We start from the raw sequence: 17,293 nt of genomic DNA, 5'->3' as shown, positions 1-17,293 counted from the left end.
CATGAACGACATCGGTTACAAGTGAGCTTCGGCGTACGTTTCAGCTCCATTCAGTGCTCTTGAAAACTTCCGACCTCAGTCCCATCACGCGCGCGATCCAATTCACTTATCCGCACTTCAGCAAGACGAGTTGCCTCTTATAAATAAATAAATAAATAAATAAATAAATAAATAAATAAATAAATAAATAAATAAATAAATAAATAAATAAATAAATAAATAAATAAATAAATAAATACAGCAACCGTCATTTACCACCACAATGAGCGGCTGGCAAACAAAGAAAAGGCTGCAGATCGAGGAGCTGCCGAGTCTACATAGTTTGACAAGGGTCTAAAATTAAAGGCATTAAAGCAGACGGGACACCATAAGATTTACGTACAAGTTGACGAAGTTAATTTTCAGATAGACAGTTCGTATTTTGACCTGAATAAAGTTTTTCCGTTTCATTCTAATTAGTATTTTAAGAGCTAAATAAAAGAAAAATTAGAAGTATTTTCAGTTAACGTGAGAATAACCGCGCCCAAAGCGAGGATGCATCGCCAAGAATAATGCAGTAAGAGTGTACAATGGTAGAAAATAACTGCATCTGCAAAGGGAGCTAGAGTAAAATGTCATTTTGTGAAATAATTACGGAATTCAGTATCACTACCATAGGCGTATCTGCCGGGGGGGGGGGGGGGGCAAGGGGGCCGCTGGCACTTCCATTGCCAAAAGTCGCCCCCCCCCCCCCCCAACTTTTGTGAGTGGTAACTGGCGGCAGCGCAATGACAAACCAACGACTATGGCGAGGTTTTTTTTGACGCAACTCTCACAAATTTAGATTACAATTTACATGACTACTTACAAATGACAAAATCACAAAATAGAAAACGAGGACAGTGAAGAGGCTTGACACACGCGAGCGCGGTGTGTCAGCGTCTTCCGTGCCCCACCACGACGCGTCGTGTACGTTCTCTGCGGTGTCCTGTGCAACGCTTTCGTTATGCATTGCGCTCTTGCATTGCGGAGGAGGCTGAGCATGATCTTTCAGGCGTCAGTCTCCCGTCCTGTATTTATTCCGTCCTACGTGACGTCAAATTTACACCACCGGTGACGTACGCCAGGGCGGGAACCAGCAACACTTACGACGATTTCAATCAATTGATCTTACTGCAGTCTACAGGAAATGCGTCTGTTTTTCTTCGAAAACGTACAGCGTTGCCTGCTCTATCCCCTTGGCTGCAGTGAGTTGATGAGCGCGCAGTTGCGCCGAGTGTGGGCCGAGCTGACGCGGAACGGCGGTGGATGAGGGTTATACCTGTGTTTCCGAATTAATCTGATTACCCTGGCTAGTTATACTGTAGCTTGCAACGACCTCAGCAGCTTGGATTCAGGCGATAAACAAAACGCATCCACAGCAAAGAAGAGTTCCCAGGAAGATGCCGAATACGCGCACGAACGGTTCAACGGCGTTATATTAGCCCTGAAATTATTTATTACACGCAAATAAATCCGTTCTCGCCGCCCTCTAAGACCAGACGCTGCCATCAATCGGCACGATGCAATCTTCTCTTCTATTCGGAACAAGAAGAAACAAATCAGATGGTGTTCGACATATACATATCAAAACTAATACGCTGTTTAGTTCGTACACGTCATTCTGCGTCGGAAGTTTTCGCGGTTTGGTGACGTGGCGTGACAAGCAAGCTATTTTAGCGCAGACCGTAACTTACTAACCAAAACCGAAGATCTAATGGCTAGAAAAGGCAATATAATTGCAAGTGAACAGTACCTCGCAGGGAAGCGCATTATGGCATTTTCTCTTTATACTTTCTATTAACAATATCCCAAACAGAGATAGCGAAGCTAAATTTGCAGTGTGTGTGCTACTTTTCCGAGAAATTGAGGTGCAGAGTTAGTACCAAGAGTTAACACACCCAAACCGGTATAAATTACTGTGTAAATCAATACCGTATAAAATAAAAAATTATAAAACGAAGGCATTATTGTTTCAATTACGAAAGAACACAGCAATTTAACTAAATGAAGTGGAAGAAACGCTAGTAGGGCAAATCAAAACACCGCGAATCCGCCCAAGGCGCGCGCGGGCTGCACCAATTAAACAGGGCAAGCTGCAGTTCTGACGCTTTAAAGTGCGAAAAAGTACCCGTTCACGCCGCTTCTGCGTATAAGAGCTCGTCTGGGCACTACTGCGTCGTCTTTGGATGCCAAAACAAGCTGCGCAACAAGAGGATATTAGCGTTGTCTGTGACGATTACGACGCGCCACGGAAATAGTGCCGGTGCGGTGTTTTCAGCTTCGCCGCGAGTGGATAACTGTGATTCAAGCAAAAAAAAAAAAAAAACAAAAAACTAGGAGCCGAGTGAAAATGCGCGAGTAAGTACACTAACTGCGTGTATTCTGCAGTGTGATGCCCACCTATTTCATTTTGCGAACCTAATTTGCGTGACACGCAGCTGGGTTGAAGGCAGGCGCGAGCTTTGTGTGGGGGTGAACTTCATATCTTTGAGCGTTTCTTTTGACGAAAATCTAGTGCAAGGTAGTGCTTTCAAGCACAAGCAATCAGCATGCTTTGCCACTTTCAACGTAGTATTAAGCTTTAGTGCTTTTGATGGCATCCACGCCTTCGAGATTTCGTCTTCAAAAGGTAATAAATGGCACGGTGCTCCTCAACAGCTGGCCAGAATTTCGTGCTTTCATTTCAGTGTTTGATTTCCCCAAATTTATTTGGACACGAGGCATCCAGCTGCACATAATACATATATTGGCACGTAACGTAAGTAAACAGTACTCGCGTCAGTGTTCTTTACGTCGCAGGCGTAGCTAACCGGCTTAACTAAGAGTAGCACAGTTTCACTTGTAAAGCACTATCGTTACAAGAATAAAATTGCGGAGGTAGCTTCCAAAAGAGATCGCTGAAGGATACTGCAGGTTATACTTTGTGATAGCACGCTTTTGTGAGCAAGACGCATTATTGTAAGAGCGCTCGTGAAGCAAAAATTAAGTTCCGCGAAACTACCCGTAAAGCGTGCTCTAATTATTACGTGATGCATGCTGAAATGATGAGCTTTCACAAAATTTTGTGCACAACTTGTAATATGGGGCAACAAAACATCGTTTCACTCTTTCGCGAGCTGCACTGCAATGACGATTCACGCGTAGTACAGCGAGCACGTTTTTTTTACAAATGTAACAGCGTACGTATCTGACCAAGTTGATTCCGCAGCCCACTCAGCACGTACTGTATACATTGTGGACTTGCATGAGCAAGATGTTCTTGATGTTCCAATAAAATCAGCGAAAATGTCCAGGCCAGAAAAGATGCGAAACACGCTCTCCGACGGGCTGAGTTTCGGGAGTTTCTCTGTGTAGCGTCTGCTGGCGTGGCAGCCCGCGCATGTTGTTTCGTCGCGTGTGCGGTAGATGGCGCGACGCGCGATGCAAATATGGCGATGCGCATGGAATTCGCTGTGTTCTGGTCTATAGGATGAGCAAACCCTGTAAAACGGTTGGTATTATGCGCAGAAGTTCTTTTCGTGTACCCTACATCTGTCGGCATGCTTTTTTACAAGGAACTTTTTTACCAATTAAATATTTCGCATTGCTCATTCGAGCAAAAACCGCCAATAAAATATTAACAACTAGCGCCGTTTCAAAACCGCGTGGTTTGTGTAATATACGATGTATCACGCCTTATTCACAGTAGTGACCTTTTTATAATAAATGCGGCACTATTTAGGTTAATTCCATATACACTGACACGTTGCATAAAAAAACAAACTTGGGCTAGTTGATAATAACACTGAAAACCCTAACAATAATATTATGCCAGAATCATTAGCTGAATTAAAAGCAAACAGAACACAATACATACAGGCAAACCTCAAGAGACTGCCAAGTAAAAAATGTTAGTACTAACTGTGGAAAACGAACGCTGCAGTTTTTACTACCGCCATTGCTAAGCACAATTACCGGTCGAACAACTTATTGATATAAAAGAATTGTCACTAGTTGATCCACGAAATGTACTACTCGGAAGGACACTGTTAACATAAGCTCATAGTTAATCATGCGTATAATCCCTTTAAAATGCGTTGTTGGGCTAGTTTGTGCATGGATCAATTCTAGGAAAGCGGCGCATCAAGACACGCACAAGAGAGGACGCAACAGGCAAAATTGCGTTGTCATTTTTTATCAAGTTGCTGCAGTCTGCATACAATAATATATATATATATATATATATATATATATATATATATATATATATATATATATATATATATATATATATATATATAGTTAAAAAATTAAGCACGTAGGAAAAATTGTTCTGTAAAGGTCTGACGTTTCGGCCGCGGGACCGGCCTTCGTCGGAGTGATGCGAACATGCGACGGTAACGCAATATAAAATGCGCAGTAACGTATCATAGCGCTGTTAATGGCTGACAAGCGGTTGTTAAAAGCACGTGGGGAAACAGTGCGCGTGATAGGACAAGAAAAAACGAGAATACACGCGCGTACGCACTTGCGCAAGACAAAACGAATAAAAGAGTAAAAAATTATTAATAATGAGTAAAAAATGATGAAGCCACATAACGTATGTGTAACCGGCACAAACATCAATAGCACGTCATAGGTACAACTGCGAGCAAGTTATCGATAAACATAAACGCAGGTGTAACATCTTGTCATAATCCGACAAAGCTGAAACAGGGAACTAATCTATCTGCGTGAAAGCATAGCGGCAATAATAGCGGGGGTAGTCAAGAGTGTTTAGGAAACTAAATGGGTAAAAATGAAAGTTTGCCAGCGCTTTCATTCATACCACAAGTGACGGCTTTAAACTTATAGATTAAATACGATTCTCGAAGCTCTCTTTCGTGGTGGGTACGGAAACCAGATTGAAGGATTGTAGCTGTAATATTATCAAATGAGTGGCCCGGAATGTGCACGTGTTTTGATAGCGGAAGGTTAGGAATGGTGGCAGCACGACACTTGTGGTTGTTGAACCGATATCTGAAGGGCGTTTCGGTTTGTCCAATGTACTGTAATTTGCAGACGGAACATTCGAGTAAATAGATGCAATTGTAAGTGTCACACGTAAAATTTCCTTTAATTTTATAGAAGAAATCAGAAGCAGTGCTTTTACCAATGTGTGACGTCGTCATATGCGCGCAAACCTTGCATCGTGGTTTTTCGCAAGGTCGACAACCGACATTATCGGGAACCCTTGTTTTAGATGAAGTTAGGATGTCATGCAGATTGCGAGACCGTCTGAAGACTACCCGAGGTGGCAATGGAAAGATTACTTTAAGATGAGCACTCTGCGCTAGTATGTTGAAATGTTTTTTGAGAATTGAGGAAACGTTTGGCACCGATGCTGAGTGCGTTAGAACTAGATTACTTTGTGCCTGAACGAATGGTTGCTTTTTAGCGCTGAACAAATCCTTGCGATTCAGTGCATCGGCTATTTTGACGGCATCCTCAACAATGCGGGGTGGGTATTGCTGCTGGATCAAAGATTCGCGGAGTTGTACGCAGTTTGCATAAAAGTCTGACTGCTCGGAGCAAATTCTCTTAAAGCGGAGCGCCTGACTGTACGGTATACTGGTTTTCCAATGTTTTACATGTGAACTTTTAAAGTGGAGATAACGGTGCCTGTCTGTAGGTTTCCTGTAAAGCCTAGTGGTTAGTTTGTTGTCAGAGATGCAAACTGTGACGTCCAGAAAGTTAACGGTAGAAAGAGAGTATTCATGCGAAAACGAAATAGATTGGTGAACAGTGTTGAAATCAGCTGTACATGATAAAAGTTCATTTTCACCATGGGGCCAGATCAAAAAAATGTCATCTATAAATCGCTTATAATAAAGAGGCTTTAACGCGCGATTACTTAAAAAGTCATTTTCCAGAACAGACATGAAAAGGCTAGCGTAATTAGGTCCAGTGCGAGTGCCCATTGATGTTCCACTTACTTGAAGGTAGTGGGAGCCATCAAATTCAAAATTATTAAGCTGTAAGATTAATTTCAATAAGGTAGCTAATGTATCACTTCCAATGGGCTTTTCATCAGACAGTTCTTCGTACGCTTGAATTACTGCCTTGATGCCATCGCTATGGGGTATATTGGTATACAGTGAAACCACATCTAATGTCACGAGCACGGAATTATCTGGTATCACGAGTTCATCAATGTCCAACAAAAATGATTTGTGTCTTTGAGATAGGACGAGAATTTACATGGAAGGCTACTGATTATTACATCAACGTAGCGGGAATGTTGCTCCGTAACAGTGCCAATGCCCGAAACAATGGGGCGTCCAGGACAGTTTTCTTTATGTATTTTGGGCAGCAAGTAGAACCTGCCAGGGACGGGACTGAGCGGGACGAGGGAGCGTACTGCCTTGTCGCCTAATTGATTACCTTTTACGAGATCGTTGACGGTATCTTGGACAACTGCTTTAAACTCTTCAGTGGGATCATAGTCTATGTGCTTATAAAAAATCGGATTGTTAAGCTGTCTATGGGCTTCGCTTATATAATCCGTTTTATTCATAATAACAACGGCACCACCTTTGTCGGCTGGCTTTATCACGATATCACTGCGTTTAGCCAGTGATGGAATAGCTTTCCTTTCCTCAAATGAAATGTTTGATTTAAACGGTTTTTGCTTTTCGTAGGCTTTAAGCACGTCGCGTTGGACTGCTTCAATATACATGTCTAGATATTTATCACGTTGGGCCGGAGGGGTCCAACGGTTGTTGGTAAACACAACTGGCTGCATGTCGCCAGTGGACGGATGGTCATGGAAATATTCTCGTAGGCGCATGTTACGTGAAAAAGTCTCTAAATCCTTAGCCAATTGAAAATCGTCATATCCACCAGTTGCAGGACAAAAAGTGAGGCCCTGTGACAAGACGCGGAGTTCGTCCCTGTTTAGACTTACATGCGAAAGGTTCACTACGTTGGTGGACGGCGGCGTGCTATTATCTAGCTCAGGAAGCGAGTTTGTCGGGACCGCCGTTATTACCTGTTTTGGAAACAACGAGCGGTCCACGCCATCACGGAGCAACTTTTTACATTTCTTGTCGTAAATCTCACTTAGCTTTTTCACTTTATACCTTTCTAATTCGGCAATTTCATGCATACTGAGGTCAGCACTCGCGTACAGTTGTCGTTCCGTGTTTAGAGAGTCTTTTACAGCATGCTGGTAATGGTTCTCAACAGTACGGGTAAGATCCAAAGAGGCTTTTTTAAGGATTCCATGCCATTGAGCGATATTTTTAGCGGACATATGACTTGTGGCTGCTTTTACAGTAATACAAAGTCCCCTAGGTGCAACACGAGCCGCTAAATATGCACTGAGGGTTGAAGCATGCGGTTCGTTTCGAATGCGCTTTTCCACGGTTTTTCTCAACTTTAAGGATGCATGGGAGGTATTCGCCTTTCTGGCACAAGGCTCACCTAGTCAGTTCGTCACTTTGTTTTTCGGTCTCCGAGTCTTTCGGGAACTGGTCCGCGTAGCGCTTTGCGTTGCTGGTTGGGGCGGTCTAGGTCGTAGTCTGGTTCCTAGTGGACGATGATCGGGCAGAGGGCCTGGTTGATTGGTTGGCGGGTTGGTTGAGGTCACGGCAGCAGAAGCCAGCTGTTGCACGGAAGGGTTCAAGTCCGTTGTACCTTGCACGGGAGCAGGGAGGCTAAGGTGGTGCCTTTTCTTCGTTTTGGAAAGACACGGCTCCTTGCCCGCCGATAGAGCCAATGCGCTCTCGGCAGTCAGCAAGCCAGCCGCTCGGTAACATCAGATACAATTGAGATGCTGCGTCTAAGCTCATGTTTGCAACGAAGCGAAAGACGGACATCGTAGAGAATGAAGACATTAGGTATGTTAGTACTGACAAAGATATGGAAATTCCGGCTATCTCAGGGGAGAGTTAAAGGGACACTAAAGAGCAAAACGAGTTTTCTTGCATTAGTAAAGTAGCCTTCCACGATACCAAAAACACCACGCTTGCTGCGAGAAGACGCTTAATAAGCGAGAAAGTGCGCAAAAAAAAAATACAGGTGGCGACGCCACCTTGGAATTCCCGCACCATTTGCCGTGACGTCACATATTTTTGACGGCGTCTGCTTGGGCCTACGTAGTTCGTAATCGGTTAAATCGAAGTACATTGTCCTCTGAGGGGGCCAGAGACTTGACATAACGAGTTTGTGGAAATTTCGTCGAGCCAGTGGCGCCAAAATACGTTAAATGCTCTTTGAAATCTGTTACGTCACGAATTACCAAGTTCGGCGCGAAATTTAAAAAAACGCCAGGCCTGCGCTGAAACCGCAGCACAGTCACAGCGAAAGCTGGAGGAGCGGCGTTTCTAGAGCCCGTTGTCAGCTCTCTTGTGGCTACAATACAAGTACACTAGAAAGATACCCACTACGCCATAAATCACAATTTTTGTGAAGTTGGGAAGCACCTACTAAGCCATTATTCGTCATTCTGCGGAGAAGCGAGGCACCAGCCGCACGTCTGTAAGGAATTATGTGCACTTTGTTGACGCGACTACTGATGATGATGAAGAATTATGGCTCAGCCCTTTGTAATGGGTTGGAAGCTTTAAACGGCCCACCAGTTAGATAATTTGTATTTGGTGGCGCCCGGTCACTATTTCCCTCTCCCGTCATGCTGTATAACATACGTTGACGTGGGAGAGAGACGCGGGGGAGGGGGGCGAAGAACTTTACTGAGACCCCAAGGAAATGGATCATGCGCTTATGGGCTTCCTTGGCAACCAATACAAGTGCACTTGCGAGGAACCCACTACGGTATAAATCATTGTAATTTTACTGAGACCCCGAGGAAATGGATCATGCGCTTATGGGCTTCCTTGGCAACCACTACAAGTGCACTTGCGAGGAACCCACTACGCTACAAATCATTGTAATGTTTGAGAAGTAGGGCAGCAGGCACTGGGCCATTTTTCGTCATTCTACGAAGCCGTGGTACCTGCTAAACGCATGTAAGGCATTATGCGCACTTTGTTGATGCTGTGCCTGACGACGATGAAGAATTATGGCAGAGTCCTTTGTAATGGGTTGGAAGCATTCAACAACCTACTCATTGCGCAATTAGCATTGTGTGACGCCTGGTTACAGAATTCGCGTTGTGCAACGCGTTGCGCGACGCTTGGTGCTTATTTTACTCTCTACCACGCTATATTTCATATGCTAATGTGATTCCTTCCCGACATGAAGTCTGTATAGGACCTTTTTGCATAGCAGTTCCAAGCACCAGAATGGCTCAGAGGTTGAATACTGGGCTCCCACGCAGAGGGCCCAGGTTCGAACCTCGTTCCATCCTGGATTCTTTTCTTATTTCGTTTTTTTTTCTTATTTCGAGCGATACTGGTTACGGACACCGGCGGCGGCGGCGGCGGCGGCGGACAACTACGGCGCCAAAAACGGCCGGTGAAATGATCTCATAACAGCTTTCGCTGTAAAATGAAACTTTGAACTTGGTTTCCTCCTCTAATAATAAACCTATGGTGGTGAAATAAACTACACAAGAGTTCTTCGAGCACACTTTATCAATCTGAACCAATTCATTGTTTCTCTTTAGTGTCCTTTTAAGGTAATTCATGGCGTGTATTTTTGTTCGTTTTTTTCTAACGCGATAGCGTTAAAGAGCTCGTTTCACATAATTCCGGTGTCGGCGTCGTTGTTTGAGAGCGAAAAATCAGCGTTGACCGGGACCGAAAAATTGAGGAAGATACAAATAAAATAAATAATAAAAATCTTCGGTTCGAGTGAGAATGGAAGCCAGGCCTTCGGCGTGGCAAGCAGGTCTTCACGACAGGGCCATGCCATTGCTCGAAGCTGCTTCGAAAAAAAAAAAATCTGTATGAATGTCATGTAGTGGGAGGAATTTCTTTAACGCTCGCAATATTGCGTGGCAGAAGCGTAGAAGTAATGCGACAAAAGGGGCTAGTTGGCTCATGTTGCCTTGGCGAAGCGCTTACGGTAGGGAGACGAAGGACAGACTACAAAGAACACAGAACACTGTTTAACAGAACGAACGCAAACTTCAACTGGTTTTATTATCCATGCGTAGTCGATATAAATAAAAGTTCAAAAAGCACGCGGAAAGAGACTTGACCCCGCCTATGCGACGTCCACCACAAAATCGATTTCAGCAGGAGATAATTTTATTGATGGCTCACTGACGCATGTTTCGGCGCCCAGAGATGCCATGAGAGCAGCTTCGTAAACTATTATCTCCCTGTCGTCTTTTATCCGCTTCATAATTGTTGTTTTTCTCGAACTGAGGTACGCATGTGCACTGGTTACAGTGGGCAGCTAAATTCCCGGGATGGGTAATTTCTTGACAATTATACCTTTGCTCTCTGAGCCTGGTGTTAACGCATCTTGAGGTCTGCCCGATATGTTTTCTTCCGCGTGTTAATGGCAAACTGTATACAACTGCCACATGACACTGAGCGAAGCTTGGTTTGTGGCCTATTTTACATTTCTTTCCTTCTTGCGTTCCTTGTGTGTTTTATAATTTTCTTACACAACCCTAGCAATTTTTGAGGTGCTGAAAATAAAACTGGCACGTCATGTTTGTTTGCGACCATCTTTAGTCTATTTTATATCTTGTGGATGTAGGGGATAACCACGGGTCGTTGACTTTGTTTTTCGGTTTCCACTTTCTTCTTTTTTGCAGAGATACCGAAACTGAAATGCCCTTGCGACATTTCTTAGCGGGGCCCTTGATGTCTTAGTAGTGGTGGCAACCCTTCGCTGCCGTGTTGCCTCAGCTTCGCGAGCTCGCAGTTCGGAGTCGTCGGATCTCCGCTGGAGCCAGGCCTCCGATTCGTAAGCTCGCAGCGCTGAGTGTTCGGCATGGCGACGTTTATACGTGCGAGTCCATACGGTTCGCTAGCGCGATCACGTGAAATTTCTAAAGCGCGCCAGTCTGATTTGCTAGTGAGATCACGTGATGCCGTGGATTCCCGATGGATTTGAAATGCGCACACTTACCTGATTGGTCAAAGGGAAATCACGTAACCTGCCGGCTCAGCCAATGGCGTTTCAGTGGACGCCTCGTGATATCGTGAATCCGCCGCTAGGTTTCAAATGCGCGTACTTGCATGGTCAAAGTGAGATCACATGACCTGCCCGCTCAGCCCGTGGATCCTCTAGGAGTTTTCTGCGGACGCCGACTACTACGGCACAGGTTAGCCGAAGATGGCTTCGCTGAGAAAGGGACACACGCGGCGCTTTCTTGTTCTTGAGTGGGTAGCGCAGTTTTTAAAGTAAAATGTAAACCTCACAACTCGCCCATTGTGTCATTCTTTTTCGAAGCCGTTCCTTACCTCACCGCATGAAGGTGAGGTCAGGTGAGGGTGAGGGCGCCCATGTCTGCAAAACACTGACGATGGAATGCAGTCTTGTTGGCATACCGTCGGTTAGAGGCTAAAGAAAAAACCATTTCCCTAAGGCTTGCGAACATGTTTTCAGGAATGATTAATGTTTTATTTCTTTTTGCTGTTTCCTCTATTTTCACAACTTCTCTTTGTAAACTGTAATGCGCATCACTGTAGAGGATGGTTCGACAACTGGCGCGTCAGTGAACACACGCCATGTGCTTAGGCTGAGCAGAAAACTCTCGCGCGTGTACATTTTAAGACAACTATAAATTCATTTGAATAACTCTTTACGGCATTTGTCTCCAGCCCTCACATTCGGGGGGCTCTGTATAGCAGCAGCGCTACCGGTATTCATAACTTAGCATATCAACCTTTCGTAGTACTTTTTCCCCTTCACAATATTTCTGGTGACGGCCATTGTCATGGTTTTAATGTTTATGCAGTTTGCTCGATTTTAGCGAAGACTATGTCGGGCCGACTTACGGTCATGCTGCATTTACCATCAATTCATCTAGCCATCGACAACTCATCATCAATTTAGTGCCCTTGAGCTACCATAACATTTCATTCATTCATTACTTTTTTTTCTCGTAGATCCAGATGGCTGCCCCTCCTTCACGCGGCGATTCGCCAAATGATGACCCTACGGCTGATTCTTCCGACTCAACGCAGGAGCCAACCGATGCAACGACGCCGGAGCTACCGTCAAGCCACAACGCCAGCTCCCCAGATGATAAATGTGTGATTTGCTTGGAACTAGTAGAGAACAAAGCATCCCCAGATGGCTGCCATCACCACTTCTGCTTCTCCTGCCTTGTTGAGTGGTCCAAAGTCAAAGACTCATGTCCCCTCTGTATGCAGCGGTTCGGAAGCATCATCCACAACGTCCGCTCACAGGAAGACCACGACCGTTACTTCATCAGAGAACAGCAAAGCTCCTCGATATTGTCGTTAATTGGTTCTGCGCGAACACTTTCGATACCCGTAGAAATAATTTCCCAGCTACAACTGGGACGTATACTAAGACAAGAATATGAAGGGCAATCACGCCTGCCCCATGCAACCTTCCCCAACGCTCTTAGGGGACCCCACACGAGCGTTGAGAGGCTTCATCAGTACATTAGCGACCTGTGGGCTGTACCCAACATCCCGAACTCTCGCCATGTGTCCCCAGAGTTCTACTGCGCGAATCCACGTCAAGTTGACCATCTCGTCCACTGGCTCAACCGCGATCTAAACGCACTGATGGATCACAACGAAACGCGTGTATCGGATGCTTCAAATAATGTGCTATCTCTAATCTTGAATTTGGACAACAGGCATCCAGACTTTTCCCGAAGGGTACAACCTTTGCTGAACGCGTACACGGAGCCCTTTGTTCAGGAGTTTTATTCGTTTGCAAGTCCAGTGTTTGAAACCATTAACGAATACGATCGTAGCACAATTTACGCTGCGCGCCACTACGCATTCGCAGCGGCAAACCCCGTCGATTGTTTCAGACTGGTCTTGCGGGACTCTAGACGAGCGTCCGCTCCAATAGCATCTACTGCACCAGCTGCCGTAACGCACGACACGCCTCAGCCAGGCCCCAGCGTCCATGCTGCTCCAACGGTGCCGGCGGTCACATCAAGCACGGGCAACGGTAGCAACTCTCACAGCTCGAACTGCGTCGTGATGACAGTGCGAAACCCGCTCAGGGACAGAACTCCCACGATGACGATATCTTCGCAAGTGACATCGTACGTCCGTGCGACCAGGGTGGCGGACCGAGTAACTCAAGTTGCACAATCGGATGATTGCAGGCCTCTCGATCATCGTGCCACAAACGACCCGTCTTCGAGTGATGAAAGTGCGGAGTAGCCTCGGAGGAGTAGGGTTTGGCGTTGTGCCACAAGCGATTCAGAAAGCGATGTAGATTACTACCCTCAGAGGCGGATCCCCCTAGCACACACGCGCGAGGATTTAATGTGATAAACTCCAACAGGCGTGGACGCTACTTACTGTTTGGAGAAAGAAAGCAAAGTCTGAATGTATAGTGCAGCTTGGGGATGCAGCACTGATAGCTCGAGTTCCTCGTTGTCCGACGAGGGTGGCCAGCCGTATGGTCGACCGAAAAAGCTGGCGAATGTTGCCGGTGCTGGCAACATTATTAGTAAGTCGCGTGAGGCGTTACATGACAAGAGCTATCATCTCACCACGATCACCACGAACGCTGACTGGTTTAAGAAAAAAAGTCGACGAAAAAATGTGACCTAACGAGTCACACTTGCACACTTGATTTCAGCTTTTTAGATATGTTTAGACATGTACACTGAAGGATTGTTTTTGATACACCAACTGTATTTATTTCATTGGATGTCTCTTTCAGTGTACATGTGGTTTATTTTCCTTCACTTGCACTGTGCGAAATCTAAATCTCATAGCGTTGCTTGGCAGCCTCATCATCATCCACGGCCTATTCTATGTCCACTCCATGACGAAGGCTTTTGCCAATAATCTCCAGTATATCGTATCGTGTGCCAGATCATTCCATCTCGTCTCTACGAACTTCTTGATTTTATCACGCCTAACTTCTTGATTTCATCACACCCACCGAACTCGCTGCCGCCCTCGGCTCACTGACGACCGGTTATCTTATATGTATTACGTGGCCAAAAAACACGTGGATGCATTAGGTGCCTAGCCCAGACCCATTCCAGTGCGCAGCTCTTATGCGCCCGTTGCTGGGCTGAGCGTCGTTGGTCCTCGCCGCAACCGAGTGAACGAGCCCAGCGAAAGATGTCCTGGTACTCGAGCTACGCGACGTTCTTCTCCTTTTGCCGATGCCGGCTAGATTGCTGTGGAATCTTCGCCGACTTCGCCGTTGCAGAAAATAAAAAAAGAAAAGAAAATAATAAAAAAATATAGTAGTCTGTGACTGCAATTTGCACCACCGAAACAAAAAAAGTGATAAACAAATATAATAACGAAAATAAACTAAAACCATCTAAAACGAATGAAATTAAAATTTAACAAAATATTAAATAAAAATACAGAGTATAGCCTGTAACGGCACCTGTATACTTTCTCTCTCACATTGCCTCAATATATTGAGAAATGAAAACACAATTGCGATACTTCCTAATAAGACAGGAGTTGCTGTCACATGTCTTATTAGGCAGTAACGTTATTGTCCGTAACTTGTTTATCGCTTAATACCTACTACAGTATTAGCTACCTTTATTTATTCTCTGATCCATATTGCCGTCGTCCGATCTCTGAATGTTACGGCTATAATTTTCCTTTCCATCGCACGTGCGTGGTCTTTAACTTTCTCTTAAGGTTTCTGGTATCCTGCAATTTTCAGCCTTTCATATTAGCACTGGCAATATGCAATGACTGTACAGTTTTCACTTTAGGGATTGCGGCAAATCGCCTGTCATGATTTGGGAATATCTTCGGTATGCCCTCCCGCCCATCCTTATCCTCTTCCTTTTCGTGGGTCTATTTTCCTTGTTAGTAATTCGAGCTGTACTCGGTTACAACCTAAGAACAAATGTAAGCTCCGCCCACAGCCGTCGCGATCCCACCCACAGACAATTTGCATAAATGCCCTATCCAATCGCATTTGCACATTTCCATGACGTCAAGCGCCTTTCACGTATTTTAGGTTCGTGTATTTGGCATACAGACGCATGTTGGCGTCGCTGGTTTTTGGACGAAAACTTACTTTCTGCCAAATTTCAGGAAAGATTTCGACATTTCTGCTCAGCCAAATTTATTATTTTATGCAGGGACGAACACAATAGCAGCGAAGATGTACTTATTGTTAGATTGAAAACCGAAGAGCACGGTTATGCTGCACAGATGAATGGCAGTCGAGCAGCAGTTCTGTGGGCGGAGCTAGTATTATAGACGAAGCACGTTAGGGTCTCTGCTGGTTGGCGTGTCATGTAGTCGTCACGGTCCATCATAAACTGGTTTGCGCCACAAAAATGGGGTAAATCTCGCTACTCGCCACCGGTCCATACTATGCATATTATGAGTTAAAGGACCGACAACCAATTTTCATGGTACCTATTTTCTTCAGCGCAGCGGAAAGCTCACCGGTCAGAGTGCCTAAGCACGGAATGGTAACGTGGAAAACGCCGCGAAACATTTGTAATCAGAATTTTTCCGTCTGCGGCGAATATGAAGTCATTATACACACGAGACAACATATGCTGCAAACAGTGAGCGCGAGAGCGGTTCGTGTTCGAGCGCGGTGAGTTACTGCGCATGCATGCACCTCGCGCGCATGCGCCGCGGCTTGACATGGTCCACTGGCGGCCGCGAAGGCAGCGCCGCTTCTCACCATGCAGCTCCTTTTACCTCGTAAGCAGCACAGAATTGAGTGGGGCTGGATAATAATATACATACTCTAATTTTGAGGACTAATTATGGCACTCATGACAGCATCAGACTACGTACAGCAATGTGACCGACTTCATAATCCAGCTTCAAGGCTCTTCCGCTAGGCTGCGCGACATATCGGTTTTTGTTACTTTTGCACACGATTTAAAAATATAAATACTACTCGCAACGCGAAAAGGATGCTGGAATCGATCATTATATTTTACGGTCTTTTCATTTATACCAGGATCTAATCCCACGTTCTGGCCAGTTGTCAGTCCCTTTAAAGGTTCGTCATTACTGCCTGAAACATTGTGTGGCTTAGCAGCGGTGTTTACCAAGGCGCTCAAGTTTCTTATCTAAAACCAGATACACAAACGTGGATATCTACGGTAAAGTCATCTATTTGAAACACCACTTCTTGAAACATATCTGCTAAGTGATGGTGCTTCACTCGCCACCGGTGCACTAAAAATGAAGAAGGCAACAGTTAGCCCAACAAATAGCCGACAACGTTAGTGGAGCTGAAACACCCTTCCCTACATGCCGTAGAGAACTGAAACCGGGCATGTAGCGAAGAAGACGCACCTTAGGATAACCTGCATTGCGACGCAGTTTCCCGACGACGATAGTAGAGCTGAAACACCCTTCCCTACATGCCCGGTTTCAGGCTTGGCACCACTAGTGCCTTATCAAAGAAATCTCTCTCAAAACAATGTGGCAAATTACCTCGGTCAGGCCCTTCTTCTTCTGTCTCTCATCGCCCATTAGCAGCGATTTCGCTGTGGGAAACACCGGCACACATTGCATGCTTTGCCCCATCCCAGGTTTCACGTTAGTGGAGCTGAAACACCCTTAATAATATAATAATACTTGGGGCTTAACGTTCCAAAACCACGATATGATTATGAGAGACGCCGTAGTGGAGGGCTCCGGAAATTTTGACCACTTGGGTTCTTTATCATTATCATCAGCCTGTCTACGCCCACTGCAGGGCAAATGCCTCTCCCATGTTCCGCCAATCAGCCAGGTCCTGTGCTTTCTGCTGCCACGTTATACCTACAAACTTCTTACTCTCATCTACCCACCCAATTTTATGTCTCCCCCTCACGCGTTTGCCATCTCTTGGAATCCAGTCAGTTACCCTTAATGACCACCGGCTATCCTGCCGACGTGCTACGTGCCCGGCCCATATCCATTTCTTCTTCTTGATTTCAACTATGATATCCTTAACCCCCGTTTGTTCCCTGACCCGAGACACTGGAAGTTGTAAAGGAGTACGCTCCTTAGGACAGGTAGTAACCGCGGAGCCGAACCATGAGAGTGAAATAACCAGAAGAATAAGGATGGGATGGGGCTCATTCGGCAAGCATTATCAAATCATGAATGGTAGTCTACCACTATCCCTCAAGAGGAAGGTAAACAACAGCTGCATCTTACCGGTACTTACCTACGGAGCGGAAACCTGGATACTTACAAAGAGGGTTCAACTGAAATTGAGGACG

General features: G+C 45.3%; 1 protein-coding gene across 1 annotated transcript; it reads left to right on the top strand.

Moving 5' to 3' along the window:
- Window positions 1-12,017: 12,017 nt before the first annotated feature.
- Window positions 12,018-13,277, top strand: LOC119405857 (E3 ubiquitin-protein ligase Topors). The gene has a single exon (XM_037672689.2). The coding sequence runs from the start codon at window positions 12,018-12,020 to the stop codon at window positions 13,275-13,277; it is 1,260 nt and encodes a 419-aa protein (XP_037528617.1).
- Window positions 13,278-17,293: the final 4,016 nt, after the last annotated feature.

The sequence above is a fragment of the Rhipicephalus sanguineus genome, chromosome 1 (genome assembly GCF_013339695.2).
Source record: "Rhipicephalus sanguineus isolate Rsan-2018 chromosome 1, BIME_Rsan_1.4, whole genome shotgun sequence".
NCBI classification, from domain to species: domain Eukaryota; kingdom Metazoa; phylum Arthropoda; class Arachnida; order Ixodida; family Ixodidae; genus Rhipicephalus; species Rhipicephalus sanguineus.
This window is presented reverse-complemented; position numbering and strand designations above follow the sequence as displayed.